The 19,099-nt window shown below is 44.8% G+C and overlaps 1 protein-coding gene across 1 annotated transcript in view; it reads left to right on the forward strand.

The window, feature by feature from the left end:
- The first annotated feature begins 2,716 nt into the window (after positions 1-2,716).
- The window catches only part of FAN1 (FANCD2 and FANCI associated nuclease 1), a 28,531-nt gene continuing 12,148 nt past the window's right edge, over positions 2,717-19,099 (forward strand). Inside the window, exons 1-6 of the mRNA XM_035130507.3 lie at positions 2,717-2,872; positions 5,472-6,879; positions 11,323-11,463; positions 14,158-14,353; positions 16,018-16,251; positions 17,575-17,706. Of these exons, the coding sequence (XP_034986398.2) occupies positions 5,571-6,879; positions 11,323-11,463; positions 14,158-14,353; positions 16,018-16,251; positions 17,575-17,706 (2,012 nt within the window). The 5' untranslated portion in view covers positions 2,717-2,872; positions 5,472-5,570. The remainder of the gene's footprint in view (positions 2,873-5,471; positions 6,880-11,322; positions 11,464-14,157; positions 14,354-16,017; positions 16,252-17,574; positions 17,707-19,099) is intronic.

Consider the following 19,099-nt stretch of genomic DNA (forward strand, 5'->3'; position numbering starts at 1 on the left):
ATAGAGAGAGGCCTTAAGGTCACTATCTGAAAAATAAATTAAAAGACTCTACTTAAGAGAGTGATCGAGGGCACTGTCACAACAGTTAATGGAAATAGGTAAATTCAGTTGATTTAGTGTGACAGGAGCAGCTATTCAGAGTTTTTCTCTTGCCCCCCCCTCCTCCAATCTTGCCTGCAGAACACTGCATGGTGCCATGTATTAATAGCAAGAGAACAAAGGACAACAATAGGATTCCAATCCTTGCTTAGAAACATCAGAAGAGTCCCGCTGCATCAGACCAAAGGATCATCCAGCATCGTGATTCACACAGTGATCAACTAGATCAGGCATCCCAAAACTGCGGCCCTCCAGATGTTTTGGCCTACAACTCCCATGATCCCTAGCTAACAGAACCAGTGGTCGGGGAAGATGGGAATTGTAGTCCAAAACATCTGGAGGGCCGAAGTTTGGGGATGCCTGAACTAGATGCTTCTAGGCAGCCCACACGCAGGGGCTTCTGCCATTACTCCCAGTCCTGATATTCAAAGGTAGACTGCCTCTGAACAGGGAGGGTCCATCTAGTCATCATGGCTAAAAGGCATTGCTTAACCAATACTCCTCCATGATTTTTAAAATCCCTCTTAAAGCTGTCTAAGACAGCAATCATCATCACATCTTTTGGCAACATATGCCATCAATTTATATTCAACTGCATATGCTGCCTTTCTACCCAAAAGGTCACCAAGGCAGCATGTCACATAACTGTTTAAGAATGCCAGGGAACAGCTGTCCAATGTGAAAGTCCTGCTGGAAGAAGGAGATGTTACTTGCCTTTCTAATGGTGAATAAGGAAAGGGGCTAGGTGGGTCACTCAAGGAAAGGTGCTCCAGAGTTTGGGTGCCATTATTGAGAAGACCCTGTCATATCCATGATCTGAACCTCAGATGGTAGTTCATTGGATTACTGGCATAGCTCAGTCGGTACAGCATGATACTCTTGATCTCTGGGTTGTGGTTTGAGCTCCATGTTGGGCAAAATATTATTGCATTGCAGGGAGTTGTACTTGATTACCCTTGGGGTCCCTTCCAACTCTACAATTTAATGATTCTACATCAGGGGTCAGCAAATATTTTCAGCCGTGGGCTGGTCCACTATCCCTCAGACCTTGGGGGGGGGGGCGGACTATATTTTGGGGGAAAATATGAATGAATTCCTATGCCCCCACAAATAACCCAGAGATGCATTTTAACTAAAAGGACACAGTCCACTCATGTAAAAACACACTGGTTCCTGGACTGTCCACGGGCCGGATTTAGAAGGCGATTGGGCCAGATCCAGCCCTTGGGCCTTGTTGGCCTACCCATGTTCTCCTGCTGCTAATGAGCTCAACGGGCAGATATGGGTGTGTGGGAGAGGAGGGATCCTTTCAGATCAGGAGTCACCAATGTGGTGCCCTCCATAAGTTGTTGGGCAATGGGAAGTTGGAGAGCATCAACCTCTGGAGGGCACAACAGAACTAGCCCTCCTTTAGATACTCTTATGTGCTAGTTGGTCTTATATTTTGTTTGGCCAGTCTACTGGCAGTAAATTTCATCGGATGGCCTCACATTCCAGTGTTTGAGAGGGGAGGAAAATTTATGGGAGAGTGGAATATAGAGGGATTTTACCAAGCTGAAAGGCCCATCTGGTCCACAAACACAACTGTGTAAGCTTCCCCATCCAGTGGTTCTTCTGCTTATGCAGGGGGAAAAGCACAGCAAATGGGGCATGTCAAAGAGGTCAGGAATTCAACAGCACAGTTCTGCATTCACCACTCAGATTAATGGGAACTGTTTCCTTGGAACTGTCCATAGGATTGTGCTGTGTAGCTGTCAAATGTGCACAGTAGCAGTATATATGTATATGTGTGTATATATATACACACACACACACACACACACACACACACACACACACTGCTGCCATCAGCACAGCACTGGAGAATGCATCAAGATTTCCCATTTGGTTCATGAGCATAACCACCAGCTAGTGGGGGGTGGGGGGCGGTGGCAGCAACCTGACATTTTTTCAGGTATTTATTTTACAAGCACAAGAGATAAAATATAGCTTTGGGATTGACCACAAAACAAGACAAACTCCTCTGTCCAGCTTCCATCCTAGTAAAAAGCTCACATGCAGACAGTCTCCCGTGGCCTGTAGTTCTTTTTCCTAGGATGACATGATGCCATCCAGCCAGGTGAGGTGGGAAAAGGTCCACTCCCCTCTTCTGGAAGCATCCCAGTTGTCACTATGGCAGTACATCTCACTCCTTCAGATGCTGATAAGGGTACAGAGAAGCTGGTCTGACTGACCAGCAGCTTCTTCTACTCATAGAGTTGGCATCATGCTCTATTTGGAAATATAGAAATAAACATGAAGATCTGTTTTAAAAAGGGGAGAAAGAGGGCAGCCCTGCCTTGCACCTCTCTCCAAACCAAGAATATAAAATGAAACACGACATCGGGCAAACAAAAGACCCCAGAGTGGTAGATAAGGAAAGGGACCGGCCCCCCTTTCAAGGGGTCACCTAAGTCTCTGCCTCCCCACCCAGTTTCGTCCTTGCTGGAACGGAGAACCCCAGACCGCACTTCGATCCATGGCTCCGACATCGGCCACTCACGCCTGGCTCGGGGATGGATTGCATCCGCCTGACGGTGGAACGTAGAGTAAGAAAGACGCGCGCGAGGAGGGAAGTGGGAGGAGCCTCCGGGCGGGGGGGCGTGCCTGTGGCGGCGCTGCTTCGTGCTCGGCCTTTTCTCGCCGCGCGGGGTGCGGAGGGAGGAGCCAAAGGCCAGGAAGGCTGGCTGCCTCGGTCGCTGGATCCTTTCCCAGTTGGAGGGCATCGGCTCAGGTTTGGGGAGCAGCTATTTCTCGCTTCCACAAGTTAAACAAACCAAATACAAGTTGGCCTTATAGGGTTGGGAAAGGAGGGCTGGAGGGAGGGGTTTGTTTATTTATTTAATTTGTATTCCGCCCGTCCTCCACATAGAGCAGGGCGGTTTGCAAGATAACAATACAATATGGTTTTCTGCCTGTTGTTCAACGGTTTGAGTTCAGAAGTAGTCACTTTTGGTATAGACCATTTTTGTGTTTACCATTCCAAGTATTGGGGCCAAATTATTATACTCTATATCCTCATGTTTTGTCCTCACAAGAGCCCTTTGAGGTACTGTAGATTAGACCAGTGTTTCTCAACCTTTTTTGGGCCAAGGCACACTTGTTCCATGAAAAAAATCACGAGGCACACCACCATTTAAAAAGTTAAAAAATTTAACTCTGTGCCGCCCTATATTGACTATATAATTATGACTGTAAGAAACACTTGCCAATTGCTGTGTTGGTTGCAATCTCCTGTAATAAGGCTTCACAAGCCGCTGATTTCTCTGCCAGCACAATTCTTTGCTCAGCAAGTTTCAGGTTGAGCTCATCCAGGCAGCTTCTTTAAGTTTGTCTAAAACCACCCTCCCGTGGTGGTGGCTGTTGAGAGCTGCGCTCGCCCCGCGTCGTGACCCGTCCAGCTTCATTTCCGGCGGGTCAGTGTTGTATTTTGGCGGCCGCCAGGCACGTGACAATGCAAATTGCCCTTCTCGTTGCCGCACGTCGCGGCACACCAGCCAGCGTCTCGCGGCACACTAGTGTGCCGCGGAACAGCGGTTGAGAAACGCTGGATTAGACTGAGCCTAATTGTTTGTCCAGTCCAGTGTTATCCAGTGTGTGTCATGATTAAGCCAGAATTTGAACCTAAGAGACTACTTAGGCAAACTACTGTATAACAGTCTGCATCTTTCCCCTCTGTCTCGCGTTGATGGAGTGTCTTGAATGTGGTGGTGCAGTAGTGCCCACCTTTGAAATACAAGGATAAATAATTGGCTTATTATAAGTCACTAGTGGTGGGAGAGAATCCACTAATTTGGTGCACAGGCCCATCAGTTGGTTCCTGAAATGGGGATTCTCAGGCACTTTTTGCAACTAACTCATTGCAGGGCTGTAACAAATTGTGAGCGATTAAAGAATGAAAAGGCAAAATGTGAATGAATGCACCTAGTTATGATAAAAGAAATCTGTTTACTCATTTTCTTCTTAATTATTAACATGAGTGGGAAATGGGATAGTACTGTAGTTCTTAAAAAAATATTTCTCAGATTGATCACTTTCTTAATAGCACATTGGAATAGCACATTTCATCTGCTTATATTGGAATCAGGGCATCAGAGAAGCATTTAAGAGTTCTTGTACTTTGTGCTTTACCATAGGAGTGAGCAGAAAAGGAAGATCAGGTTCAGCTGATTTGCAGGAGAGTGGCAAGGAAAGCTCATGGTTACTTGACAAAGGCTGCAACAAAGCAGCTTTAATTTGGTTGCTGAAAGGAAAAATGCTATTTAGGAAAACCAGGAGTGGACTTGTGCATGAAAGTGTAAAATTGCTTCTAATCCTGAAAACAAAATCCTGGGTTGGGCTTGTGCTCAGAGGCACCCTGGCCCTTAATTCTAAATGTCTGCCTGTCCCACCAGTTTGCATCTGGCCCTGAATGATGAATCTCAAGGTACTTTTGCAGAAGCAAAATATATCCATCAAGCCTGAAGTCTGTCCACCCATGTGTACTTTACAAAATGATAACATGACTAAAAATATGGTTCCTGGTCCCAAGGTGCTTACAAATTAATTGTTTGCAGAGTGGAACAAGAAAAAGGAAGGCAAGGGTAGCAGTGGAAGAATATGGAAGAAAGAATTGCATATTTCTGGTTTAGTATTGATGGGAAAACAACTAAGAGGTTGAGACAAAAACAAAAAGGCAGCTCAAGCAACTAAAGATCATATTAAAAAAATTATTACTAACTTGATAATCTCCTTATTAAGTGTACTTGCTTTTACTAACTAGGACACTTTCTACATTAAATCCAGTTTGGAATAAAATCTGGAAGAAACTAATAACCAAGTTTAAATTTTGCATCTCTACTAAATCCCTTAAGATACCCTAATATCAATAGTACCAACAGCTTCATTGGCAAATTGTTCCAGAATCTAGGTGATACCCAATGGTAAGATACTCAGAGGAGTCCCATTGACTCCTTACTTAAGTACAGTAAGTTGATTGCATCTGGTTATGGCTTACTTGGATATCACTCCATGTCCTTAAGTAGAGCCAGTGTTGTTTAGTGGTTCAATCTGGGTTCAATCCCCACTTGGTGATATAATTCACTGGTTGACTTTAGACCAATCAGCAGTTCTCAGCCAAACTTACCTCACAGGGTTGTTGTATTGATAAATTGAGGGAAAGGGTTATATACCCATATGCCTCCTTGAGCTCCTAGGAGGAAATTTGAGGTGTGCATCTGATTGATAATAAAAATGGCAAAACATTTTTAACTTTCTCATAAGCCTACCACCTATGAATTTATTGTTGTTGTTGCAAAACTTAAGCCATCGCTTTTGCCGTTTATTCATTGCAGGCAAGGCCATGGAAAATGCTTTTGATAACTTGATGTGAAGAGCTTTTTTTCCGTTGGCATGAGGCAGCTCCTACATTCACCTTATCTTGGGTTCCTGCAATGGCAGAAGAAGAGCTCCCAGGAAATAAAAGGCCTTGTAGAAGTTCAGCTCTTAATAGGAAGAGGATAAAACCTGCCAGGAGGAAGCATGGGGCGGGTGTGGAAGGGACACTGCCTTTATCTGCATCAATTGCTTCATTTTTCAATAATGTTCCCCCTGCCAGAGTCGCCTGTCCTTTGTGTGGGCAGATGGTAGCAAGATATAGAATCAACAAGCACATTGATGAAGTGTGTCAGAAGAGCCAGGATGATGATAGGATTCTGGTTGGTTCGGCGCCTGAAGCGAGTGTAGGCCCATCAGTTGAAAATGTGCCTGGTGGTTGCAGTCCGTACTTTGCAAATAATGCCTCGACTCCAGAGAAGTTAGTAGGTGACAACTCTGAAACAAAACCTGAGGTGGGAGGACAGGTGAGCCCATACTTTAAGAAGGGCAGCAGTCTCCTGTTGGGCAATGGTGAGCCAGAGGTTCAGGCAGTTGGGAAGATCTCTCTGGGAAGGCTGTCAACCAAATTGTCCAGGAAGCGTCGTGCTGAAGGTGGCAGCATCTTTACTTGGGATGCTAAGTCTCAACCAGCTCAAGATGTGTGTCACAGCTCTAGAGAGGAGACTCCAGAAGGCACCACTTCTTCACAGAAAGAAAACTGGTTGCCTTTTTCAAGGCTTCAGAGACAGCCTAGTCCAAAAGAAGGATTTGCAGGCAAACGAGAAACCCTGGACCTCACATGGGAAGGTGATGCACGAACGCTCTTGGGTGGTGGTGATGGTTCTGCTCCAGGATTGTTTCCATCTGATCATCTTGCTTGTGGTGAAGTTGGGCTGCTAACCGAGGACAGCAAGGCGCAAAATACTCCTAAGGAGGACTTGGATTCTGATATTTGCAAGCTTGTAGTGTGTTCAACAGCTTATAGTAAAGAAGCACTGCCAAACTTGGAAACCACAGACCTCTCTTCTGGTGAACAGGCTCTGTTGCCCAATGTGAAAGGTATCTGTTGCAATCAGACACAAGATATCTCTTTTGTGGGGGGTGACCTGGAAGTACTTCCTATGGAAGATCATACGGACTTAAAAAATGAAGTGGTTGATTGTGTTTGTTTGGGACCTTTGGAAAGCATGAATTCTCGGAGTCCAAGCAGCAACATTTTAGAGATGGTTCTCAATGGACTCAGCTGTGGAGAAGACCCGGGAGGGCAACCATATTATCTTCAGAATTTTCTGATGGTCCTGCAGGCTGTGATAGAGAATGAGGATGACCGGAGGATGTTTGATGAGCATGATTTGGACACCATTGCAAAGTTCTACCAACTCTCAGGTAGCTAATATTATATCCCATATTCTAATGTGGATCTCTATCAAGCCCTCAATTCTGCGTATCCAGAATCAAAACCACACTGCACAAGAAAATCAGGTCTCAGCAGAGTTGAGGTAAACCCAAGATTTGCAGAAGTATAAAAATCTTCAGGGGTGACCCTCACATATACAGTCATGGGAAAAAGAAAATGCACCCTCTTTGAATTCTGTGGTTTTACATTTGAGGACATAATCACAATCATCTGTTCTTTAGCAGGTCTTAAAATTAGGTAAATACAACAGCACATGACATATTACACCGTGTCATTATTTATTTAATCCTGGGCTAGATGGACAAACTATCTTGCCTGGTCTATGCGCCACCTTTGGGTAGTTGGAGGTTGCAGCAGCTAACCTCTGATGTAATATAGCGACAGGTGGTGGCTATCCTCTTGGGTTGGGTTGCGGGAGATGACTACATGCACATAGATTAATAAACAATAATATTATACAACACTTTAAAAAGCACCTGCTGTTTTCTAAGCTGCAGTGTGAGGCAGTTCTTTCTCACAGGTTCACAATCTTAATAGGCAAAATGAAAAGGAGGAAGGAGGAAGCCAGCACTGGGGCACCTGCAGTTTTTGAAATTAGCCAGGCACATTTTGTACCTGGCTATCAGTCGTTTGCGACCAAGTGAAGATGCTTGGGTGCCAGAATGGCGCCTGACAACACCACAATCTGGCTGACTGGCACACAGCAGCTTTTTTTCTCCCTGCGGTGCTATGGCATGAGTCAGATTTTAGCTGGAGCTGACAATATACACAATTCATTTTCAGCTTTGTAATCTTACAAAAAAACAACCCAAACACACTCCTAAACAGGTACCTAAACATTCTACAGTCATACCTTGGTTTAAGTACACTTCGGTTTGAGTACTTTCAGTTTAAGTACTCCGCGGACCCGTCTGGAATGGATTAATCCACTTTCCATTACTTTCAATGGAAAAGTTTGCTTCAGATTAAGTACGCTTTAGGTCAGGTACAGATTTCCGGAACCAATTATGTACTTAAACCGAGGTACCACTGTATTAATGAACCTGGCCGTTACCTAGGTTTAAGGGGCCCTATGGCAAATAGCTTTTATATCTCAGTTTCTAACACTGGACTTGCCCCTCCCTAGCTGATCGATGGGGACAGGTTGGCTCCCCACTTGTCCTGATTTTTTTAAATATTTTTTTTACTTGAGAGGGAAGATGTGCAGGGCATTCGAATTTAAGACAGTAAGCAGAGCACATGAATTTGCCAAGCAGACAGCTTCTGCTTGGTTCCTGTATGCAGACATGTTAAGCCTTGCCGTTAGCTGAGCTCTTTGCATAACTTGCATGCTCCCCAATTGGTTGGCTTCTGCTGAGAGGCAGATACAATTTTTTACAGCTCTATGAGCCTTTGATGTTGGGCTGAAGATAAGCACCTGGGAAAGAGGCTGTACCAGGACATGATCACTCCGCTTGAGCAATAATTTTTGCTTTGCAAGTCTGGGCTACTGGGAAGCAGGGCTTCTGCGTGATCCACAGGGACCTCTTTGAGCTTTAGGAGAGTGAAGTTGATTTTGGATCAAATGGGCCTCCAGTTCTCCCCCCCCCCTGAGATCTTTCCTCCTCATTAAGCCTAGTCTTTGATAAACTGCTGGGCCACAACATTCTTCTCTTCATAGCTCAAATTAGCCTTATGTGGCCTAAAAATAAAGCTTTTTGTAAGTCTTCTCTATCTGATCCCCTGGAGGCAATCCTTGCTCCACTCAGGCAATAAAGCGATTGGCTGTTTTATAAGCCGTGTGTTTTGAAACGCAGTTGGAAGCGTTTCCCAACTCAGAACCGATTTGCCAATGCCTTTTGTTACCTGCCTGGCCCACATGGATTTTATCAGCTGAAGGACTGCCTCTCTCTCTGCAGGGTCCCTCATCTGTGTCCATTGTCCACTTCCATCTTGATGTTTCAGCATCTTTAATGTACTTCATCTTTTTGACAGCCACTTTGAACTTTTTGGAACCGTGACCTGAAATGTTTTAAATAAAATCTCAGTGAGAGTTTGTAATTAGCCCTTCACCTAATAACCTTGCTATACTTTCATGATACCATAAAGATGCTGTTTCCAATCTTGGATGCCCGGATGATGTTGGACTGCAGCCCCCATCATACCCCACCAGAGAGGCCAATTGTCAAGGATAATGGGAGTTGTAGTCCACCAATGTCCAGGGACCCAAGGTAGAAGGTTGATGCTTTAGAGCAGGCATCCCCAAACTGCGGCCCTCCAGATGTTTTAGCCTACAACTCCCATGATTCCTAGCTAACAGAACCAGTGGTCAGGGATGATGGGAATTGTAGTTCAAAACATCTGGAGGGCCGAAGTTTGGGGGTGCCTGCTTTAGAGAGCAGTGCTTCCCAAATTGCTTCCCCCTTTGAAGAGTTGAGTCGTATCCCTTCTCAGGTGAATATAATGTGGGGTACTTAGAAGAAACACTGCTTTAGAGCTTTCAAAGCCATTCATGATCAATGCCTGTCTTCCAATCCTCCCTCTTAGGTATGCAGATATTATTTTTCCCATGTTACATATTAGGAAAACTGAGGCTCAGGGATCATCTAAAAGCCATCTAAGTGAGTTCATGTCCCAAGGTGAGATCTGAAGAAAGGTGAAAACGCGTTTGCTTGGAATGCAGAAGGTTGTGGGCTCAATCCTGAAATCTCCAGGTAGGGCTGGGGAACACCCCAGTCTGGAATCCTGGAGAGCCACAAAGAATCAGCATAGATAATACAGAGTTAGATGGCCCGATGGTCTGACTCAGACTCAGCTTCCCAGGTTGTGGGCTTCCTAGAGGCACCTGAATGACCACTTTGGGAAGCAGGCCTGATCCTTGGTGCTGGTGACTTTCTGTATGTTTTTGGTATGTCTTCCTCTCAGGTAAGCATGTATCCTGATTGCAACTTCAGTTATTTGGTCTCCCGTGATGAGCAGGAATCTGCTCCAGCAGGCTCCTTCCCAAATTAGAAAAGGATGTTTTGTTTTGCTTTACTGTAATATTGCCACTGAGATTGCTTTCTTTAAAAATGGCAGGACAAAATGGTATATTAAATCTTAAAATACCACTGCTGAAGGGAGAAGTAAGAAAGAGGGATGATGATCTGTAAAATCAGCATTATTTCTGGCTTTTTGACTTGGGAAGCATCAGAGGGAGAAGAACATCAAAGGATCCTCATCCCCACTGGGAAAATGACAACCTGGGCTTTGAGTATATTCTTCCTCTTAGTAGAAGGTTGCATGAAATTCTGTGACACCCTGGGGTGGAGGGAAATGTTGGGGAAAAGTGAAAAAAGTTTAAGAACCAGAAGGAAAAATGAATTAGTAGTCATTTTCTGACTTAACCCCCCCCCCCATCTCATATAAAACCAAGGAGCAGGCAGATAAGAATGGCAAGATATAACAAAACCCCAGTTGTAAGTGAGTAAAGCAACCTAGATAAATCTCAGGGATGCGGAACAGGATGCAGTGGCGGATTAGATCCTGAGCTCCCCCACCCCTTGCTGGTCAGTTTGACAGATGGCAAGGGCCTCCCACTTGTCAGTTACAGATGTTTGTGTGATGTCAGGTGACCTGACTTGAAAGGCAATAATTGGGATCCTGATTCTTTCCTTTCTCCTTTTGAATCATGGGCTGGAACCAGGAACCACAGAGCGCACTCCTGGTTGTTGATTTGCAAGCAGGGCTTATATTGGGTGCCTTTTACATTTGGCGCCAGGTGCAGTCTCTGCTGGGATAGAAGTTCTGAGTGCAGCCAATCAGGATTTGCAGCTTATCGGCAGTGATGCGATTCCCGCTTTCCGAACTCCTGAGCAGGGCCAATCCCAGTGCGCTTTGCAGCCACCATTGTTCAGCATTTTTTTTTAAAAAGTCACATATCAAAAGAGTTGGGGATGAGTTTGGACTTTGATCAGGGCCAGTTGATGTGCTTTTGACAGCAAAGCTGCTGTGTGTCTTCCAAGTATTTTGCAATGGTTCCCAAAGTGGGTGGTGTCTCCCCCTGGGGAAGTGGAATTACCTAGAGGGGCACTAAGAGGCAAGTGGGTGTTAGGGCAGTGGTGAAGCTGTAAATGACTACCAGAAGAAGAGCTAGTAGCACTGCATCAAGTTCATCTGTTTTGTTGGATTAATTTAACCAAATAGTTTTGATTGGATTTTGACTAACTGTGCCATTGATGGTTACTGTTTTGAATTTTATTGAGCTATTATCTGTTCTGAATAATGCTTTCTATAGGGTAGGGTGGGAGGCATTGGGGATGAGTATGGAACTAAGGGGACAGGAGCCTGAAAAGGTTTGGGAGCCACTGGTGTAGACATAGATGCAATTCCTGACTTTGAAAGCACCTTTAGAATTTTCTCTGCCCTTCTCCTGGTTTATGATGCCACTGCAGCCAGCGCTCAGAAGTTATACGTCAGACTTTTCCAACGCAAGCGGAGTTGGATAAAAACGAACAAGATAGTATACTTGGAGATTGCTGAGGATCTCTCATCATACATCAATGAGCTTGTTGGAACAGGATTCTTGCAGTCAGGTATGTGTTAAAAGTTTGCATGACAGTTATGTGGAATAAAATAATGAGGAATAAAATTTCTGAACAGCACCACGGCAGGTGGGGTTTTTTGTTAGAGGAGGGAGTAGATTAAAAAGTAGCTCCATATGAAAAGGAAACAAAACATCAGGGAGAGGGAGAGGTAATAATGTTTTCTGTAAGATAGGAGTTTTGGGGGTTGTTTTAAACATAGGCAGCATTCAAAAAGTTGACCTCCCTGCATATACTCTGGAATGGTACAATCCAGGAAGATCTCAGCCACTCCTGCTCACCTGTAGAGATAGCGTAGGACTGGGATGTTTTGTGCCTTCAGTTTTGTACTGCAGGTAACTTGCAACATACACACATTGAAATTGTGTGGCAAAAATAAAAATAAATAAATAAAAGGGGATGGAAAGGGAACAGACATCTGGGGGGAAAGACTTTGGCAGTCTCACCCACCATTGGGTGTTTTTACTATATGCAATTATTGCTTTAGACGCGATCCCTGGAACATAACCCCTGTGTAAGTTGAGAGTTGCCTGTATTGTCTCTCCTTGATATTCCTCAGGGTCTTGTTACCTGCCCCAAATCTGCAAGGTGGGAAGGACACGGACACAAGTCAATGTGAAATGCCCTGTTGCAGTTTGCTGGGTTTCAGCTTAAATTATAGGCAGGAGACTCTGCATACTTTGCATGCATAGCATCTTGGGTTCAGTCCCTTGTATCTCCCACTGAAGGATCACATAGCTGGGGAGAGGGGTTTGAGTACAACAGTAGCCCTGATGAGGAGGCAGATCTGCTGCCTGGTCCTTCCCAGGTGGGATCTGCTAGCTTCAGAGCCTGCATCTCATGCCCTGCACACCAATCAGGTGCCTCTGCCACCAGACTTGAATGACTGGGCCACAGGCTCCTCAGAGGATCAGGAGAGACCTTTAAAGCTTTCCCCAAAACAGCCCCTGCAGCTTGTACTCTGTCCTTCTTAGCATCTCTTGGTCGGCTTACCTTTTGTAAATTAGTCTCTTCCTGCCCCTCCACCACAAATAGCTTTTTAAATTTGTGGTATTCATAGCACGGTTTATAATACAGAATCATAGAATCATAGAGCAAATTCAACTGTCGAACAGCTCTTACTATCAAGTTCTTCCTAATGTTTAGGTGGAATATTCTTTCTTGTAGCTTGAATCCATTGTTCCGTGTCCGCTTCTCTGGAGCAGCAGAAAACAACCTTTCTCCCTCCTCTATATGGCATCCTTTAATATATTTGAACATGGCTATCATATCACCCCTTAACCTTCTCTTCTCCAGGCTAAACATGCCCAGCTACATCCACAGCATTCCCTTTATCTCCCAGGCTTGTGACTCTGTCAAAAAATGAGATCAGATTAGTCTGACATGACCTATTTTTCAGAAACCCATGCTGACTTTTAGTGATCACAGCGTTCCTTTCTAGGTGCTCACAGACCATTTGCTTAATGATTTGCTCTAGAATCTTTCCTGGTATTGATGTCAGGCTGACTGGGCGGTAATTGTTTGGGTCCTCTCTTTCCCCCTTTTTGAAAATAGGGACAACATTTGCCCTCCTCCAGTCTGCTGGGACTTTGCCTGTTCTCCAGGAATTCTCAAAGATTACAGCCAGTGGTTCTGAAATCACCTCTGCCAGTTCTTTTAATACTCTTGGATGTAGTTCATCTGGCCCTGGAGACTTGAATACATCTAAACTAGCCAAGTATTTTTGTACTACCTCCTTACTTATTCTGGGCTGTGTTTCCCCTGCTGAATCATCTGCTCCATATTCTTCAGGTCGAGCATTGTTTTCTTTTTTGGAGAAGACTGAGACAAAGAAGGTATTGAGGAGTTCTGCCCTTTCTCTGTCCCCTGTTCGCATTTCACCATCTTCTCTAAGTGACCCCACTGTTTCCTTGTTCTTCCTTTTCCTACGGACATACCCATAAAAGCCCCTTTTGTTGCTTTTAACCTCTCTAGCAAGCCTGAGTTCATTCTGTGCTTTAGCTTTTCTGACTTTGTCTCTACACGTGCTGGCTATTTGTTTGAATTCCTGTCTGGTGGTTTCCCCCTTCTTCCATTTTTTGTACATATCCCTTTTAAATCTTAACTCAGTTAAAAGTTTTTGAGATAGCCACTCTGGCTTCTTTAGGCACCTTCCATGTTTCCGTCTCATTGGTATTGCCTGAAGTTGTACATTTAATATCTCCCTTTTAACGAATTCCCAACCATCATGAACTCCCTTCCCTTTTGTCATTAAAGTTGGCTTTCTTGAAGTCTAGAATTTGAGTCTTAGTATGCTTGGTTGTTCCTTTCCGCTGTATAATAAACTCCAGAAGAGCATGGTCACTCCCACCTAATGATCCTGCCACTTCTACCCCACTAACCAGGTCATCCCTATTGGTTAGGACCAGATCTAAAATGGCTGATCCTACTTCCTGGACAATGAAATTGTCTACAAGGCCAGTGAGGAATCTGTTTGACCTTATGCTCTTGGCTGAGTTTGACATCCAACAAATATGTGTGGTGTGTGTGTAATAAGGCACTAAAACCTCAGGCTTTAAGCACAGGATGTGTCGTAACTTACACAATGTCTGTGTGGCATTCTTTGTAATTCCATGTAGCAAAGGACTTGGGTATCTACGGGGAGTCACTTGCATTATTCTTCCATTTCCCCCTGTGTACCTGCAGAGGCAGAATTAGAAGATCTGTCTGAGGCTCTTGACTTGCTTTCTGCCCCTGAGCTGAAAACCTTAGCAAAGGTCTTCCACCTGCCAAACCCAAATGCACAGAAACAGCAGCTCCTGGAAGATTTCCTTCACTTGTCAAAACAGCGCTCAGTCTTCAGCAGGAACCAAGCCGGCGTTGGGAATGTGATTCTGAAAAGGTAACTTAACTTTTGAGTGCCTTCCCTGCTAAAATGAAGAAATAAAAACACCAGAATTCTGCACCAGGGCCATCCAGGGTACAGCTGGATTCTGCAACCTCAGTAAAAGATGCTGTCATGGAAATAGGAATTATAGAACTTATAGAAACTTTGGTTCATTTATCGTGGGGCATGATGGGAGAAAGGGGAAACTCCATAGTAAAGAATGCAAACTGGTTCTTTGAGCCAGTCTCTACCCTCTCTCTCTCCCCCCCCCCCACATTTAGTCTTTTTGTAGAAGGTGAGTTAATTGCCTCAAAGCTGTAAAGAGGCCCATCTGTTATCTGATTAGCCCTGATTTACCAGGTGGCGCTGTGGTTAAACCACAGAGCCTAGGGCTTGCTGATCAGAAGGTCGGCGGTTCGAATCCCTGCTACGGGGTGAGCTCCCGTTGCTTGGTCCCAGCTCCTGCCAACCTAGCAGTTTGAAAGCACATCAAAATGCAAGTAGATAAATAGGAACCGCTACAGCGGGAAGGTAAACGGCGTTTCCATGTGCTGCTCTGGTTTGCCAGAAGCGGCTTTGTCATGCTGGCCACATGACCTGGAAGCTATACGCTGGCTCCCTCGGCCAATAATGCGAGATGAGCGCAACCCCAGAGTCGGTCACGACTGGACCTAATGGTCAGGGGTCCCTTTACCTTTACCTTACATTCGAATAGCTGGGCTGTGGTATGCGAAAGGAGGATGTGGAATAGGTCAAAAAAAGATCAGGAGACCCTTTTCCACCTGAAGGTCTGTCCTACATCAATTAGATTGAGAAGAAATGAGGAGTCACCCTCAGACATTCCAGGGTCCACTTAGTTGCCTAACTATGGTCAGCTGTGAGTTATGCTTTACACCTAAAGTCATTGGCAAGTCTTAATTAATCCAGTTATTTGATTGGTTCAAAAACAGAACCCCACGGGGGCAAATTGGATAAGAATAGTTGCTCCGGTAATGGAACTTTGCACTTTGCAAACTGCAGCTTGCCAAGGACTCTGCTCAGCCTGAGGCTGTGAGAGGGAGTGGTCTGCGGACCCTCGTCACCCTACGACTTCATGTATTGGAACTCTGATCTATACATATGTATTAGCTAGGAAAATTATGTACTTTTGTTATTTTCCTGTCTAACCTCTTTAAGAAATGTGCACTGGTTTTTAAGTTGTCTTGTTTTAACCTTTTAAATAAAATTTGGAACAGGAATATTGCCTTTTCCTGGTTTGTGTGTGCTTTGCTGAGGGGAGGGAAAAACTGATTCAGTCCCTAAACCATTTGGTCACTTACCATTTTGTTAAGTTGTTGGCGTCACGTTAAGGGGGCTAGAGTCCTGTACAATCTCTTGAATTAATATTTTGTAGGCTGCACGGTATAGTGGGCCTGGGTTTGGTAAAGGAAAACCAAACCACTTGGCAACCCCTGGCCTAAGCTGTGAATTTCCCTGGCAGCCTAGTAATCTGCCAGAGAAGCAGTTGAAAAAACATGGTTTAGGGGCTAAAATCCTTTACTTTAAAATCCCTTACTAAAGAGTCAGCCCCATTGGACGCTGGGACATAATTCTAAGCAAGCATCTCTGTAGAAGACCTGAGGGTGTTTAGTTCATGTTGACTTTCCTTTTCCTTGTTGTTGTTGTTGCATACTCCTCAGAGCAAAAGATGTGGCTGGCAGATCCGTCAGGCTTCATAAAGTTCCCCAGACAGTCTTCTCACGGGTGCTGCTGCTCTTTTCCCTGACTGACCTAGTGGAGGATGAAGAAGCTGGAAGTGGTGGCCAAGGACAACTTTCCACCGTCCTCATGGTGAACATGGGTCGCATGATTTTCCCCAGTTACACAGTCAACAGGAAAACCCAGATCTTCCAGGATCGGGATGATTTCATCCGGTAGGGAGGCATCCAGAAGGCCCTGGATACTGTTTCCCCCCTTCTTGCTGTAGTTCTTCTTCTTCTTCTTCTTCTTCTTCTTCTTCTTCTTCTTCTTCTTCTTCTTCTTCTTCTTCTTCTTCTTCTTCTTCTTCTTCTTCTTCTTCTTCTTCTTCTTCTTCTTCTTCTTCTTCTTCTTCTTCTTCTCCTCCTCCTCCTCCTCCTCCTCCTCCTCCTCCTCCTCCTCCTCCTCCTCCTCCTCCTCCTCCTCCTCCTCCTCCTCCTCCTCTCCTTCCTTCCTTCCTTCCTTCCTTCCTTCCTTCCTTCCTTCCTTCCTTCCTTCCTTCCTTCCTTCCTTCCTTCCATCCATTGACATGTTTCTCATGAATTGCTACGTTTGCTTTATGATGAGTTTAAAATGTTGCAATGTTCCTCTAATCCAACTGAGTCGGTTTTTGGATTGTCAGGGAAGAGTGCTCTGCTGCTCGGATCCTGTTTGCAGCTTTCCCACTGTGAGAACAGGATGCTTGACTAGATGGGCCATTGACTTGATCAATATGTTGATATATTATGTTTTGAAATGTTTTGGTATTTGATTGTTCCGACAGTGATGCAAATTTAAAAGCCACATGCAAATTTAAACATTAAATATCTGAAACCCACAGTATGTGGAAAAGAAAAGAACGTTCATATGTTGAGGTCCACTTACCCAACCACCTCTAGCCCAAGGTCACCCAGCATCTGCATGTGGAGGAGCGGAGACGCGAACCCGGTTCCCCAGATTAGGAGTCTTACCGCTCTTAACCACTACACCACACTGGCTCTCTTTACTTTTACCATAATTGTAGGCAGTCTTCCCCAACCTGGCGCTCTCTAGATGCAGATCAAGCTGTGTCAGCTAGGTCTGATGGAAGTTGCTTCCTAAAGCACCTGAAGGGCACCTGGCTGGGGTGCTTTAGGAAGGGAAGGTAGATTTTACAGATCTTAGTTGGGTGGCTGTTATTATGGTGGTACATCCTTCTGTAACTCTGAGGAATTACCAGGCTGAATGCTGTTCTAATTCAATTGCTGGCTGCTGCTATAGTAGTAATCTTTATTGTTAAGTAGTTGTTTTAAAACTATCTTTTAAAATCTGTTGTGTGAATTTGCTTAATAATTGTGAGGCACCTTGGAAGAAAGGTTTCATCTCTAAAAGCTGGGATATAAATCTATTGCATAAACAAATGCTACAGCATCATCTGTTCTAAGATGGTGGCCTTCATCTTGAAAGAATTGCTTTAAATTATTATTATTATTATTATTATTATTATTATTATTATTATTATTATTATTATTTCTTATTAGGTATGCCAGTGCTGCGTACTTGTCAAACGACATCTCTGTGGCTGTGACTCGTGGGAACTGGAAGGAGGCGCACAGACTCTATGAGGTGGCCAAAGAAAGCTGGCAGGAGTTGAAGGAACATTTTTCTTTGTGGTATGAAGGCTGAGTGGAGCAGGAGGAGGCGAGGGGGGTGATCTGCAGTGAACACATTTGTGGGCTACGGCTTGATGCAAGTTATACTCAAAAAAGCGGGGGGGGGGGCTGAAACAAAGTGTGATCTCATTTCTGTATTATTATTATTATTATTATTATTATTATTATTATTATTATTATTCCCACCTTTCTGCCAGAAGCAGGACTCAAGGTGACCCCCCGATTAATCATGGATAAAACACCAAAAGTTCAAAACATAAGATACAGTTTAAAAAGTCATTAAACTATAATAGCATTTAAAAGATGTAAAAATAGCACAGCACTATTAAAAGCCCTTTCTTTTAAAACAGTCATTTCCCCAAAGCCTGCAGGAATAAAGCAGTCTTCACCTTATGGACGAAGGACAAGAAGTAAGGAGCCAATCTGGCTTCTCCAGGAAAGGCTTTCCAGAGTCTAGGAGCAGCCGCTGAGAAGTCCCTCTTCCCATGTCTGCACCAGATGTGCCTGGGAGCAGGGCAGTCTCGAGCAGGTCGCGCACCCTGGTGCTGAGGGGCGGAGATCGCTCCAGCGCCCTTGCCCTCGCAGGGCGCAGCATGGTTTCCGTGCGGCGAAGCCCTGGCGCACCGCACCACCGGGGGTCTACCTAGAGCTGGCCCTGCCTGGGAGGGAGGCGGGACTGAGAAAAGGGCCTTGCCTGAAGAGCTGGGCAGCTTCATGTGGGAGAATACAGTCCTTCCAATAGCCTGAGCCTAAGCCATAAGGGCTTTATGGGTCATAAGCAGCACTTTGAATTGTTCCCAGAAACAGCCAGTGGAGAGCTGCTCTCATGAGGGAGTTTTGTGCTCCCTATAACCAGCCCTGTTCCACAGTCAGGCTGCAGCTCCTTGGGACAGCTGAAATTTCTGAGGACCTCTCAAAGGCAGCCCCTCGTGTTACAGAAATCCAATGGGATGTAACTATTGGTAAGGTGAGTGTCACTGTGGACAGATCAGGCATCTCCAGGAATAGATGCCCCTGGTACAGTGGCTTTATCTGTGCAAAGGCAATCCTGGCCACTGCAGAGACCTGGGCATCCAGGATCAGGGCTGATTCCAGGGCAGGTGTAGCCTGCCTTTGACAAGTGGCTCATGTTCTCTGCTAAAAATAAACCAGAGTCTGTTTTGTTTGCAGCTTTGGTATTCTAGGAAGCATTGATAAGTTTATTTGTTACAGTTCCATGTTTTTGTTCCTCAGCTCCGCAGAGGTGAATTGGGAAGTGGGTTTTCATTTCCCCCGGAAAAAGAGCTTGCAGGCAAATTTATTCTTGACAGTAAAGCCCTTGAATAGCTTAGGATATTATTCCTGGCCAGAAATTCAAGGGAATAATGAAGGGCCTCATTTTACAGTTTATAGT

The sequence above is a fragment of the Zootoca vivipara genome, chromosome 13 (genome assembly GCF_965207765.1).
Source record: "Zootoca vivipara chromosome 13, rZooViv2.hap1.1, whole genome shotgun sequence".
Taxonomy (NCBI): Eukaryota; Metazoa; Chordata; class Lepidosauria; order Squamata; family Lacertidae; genus Zootoca; species Zootoca vivipara.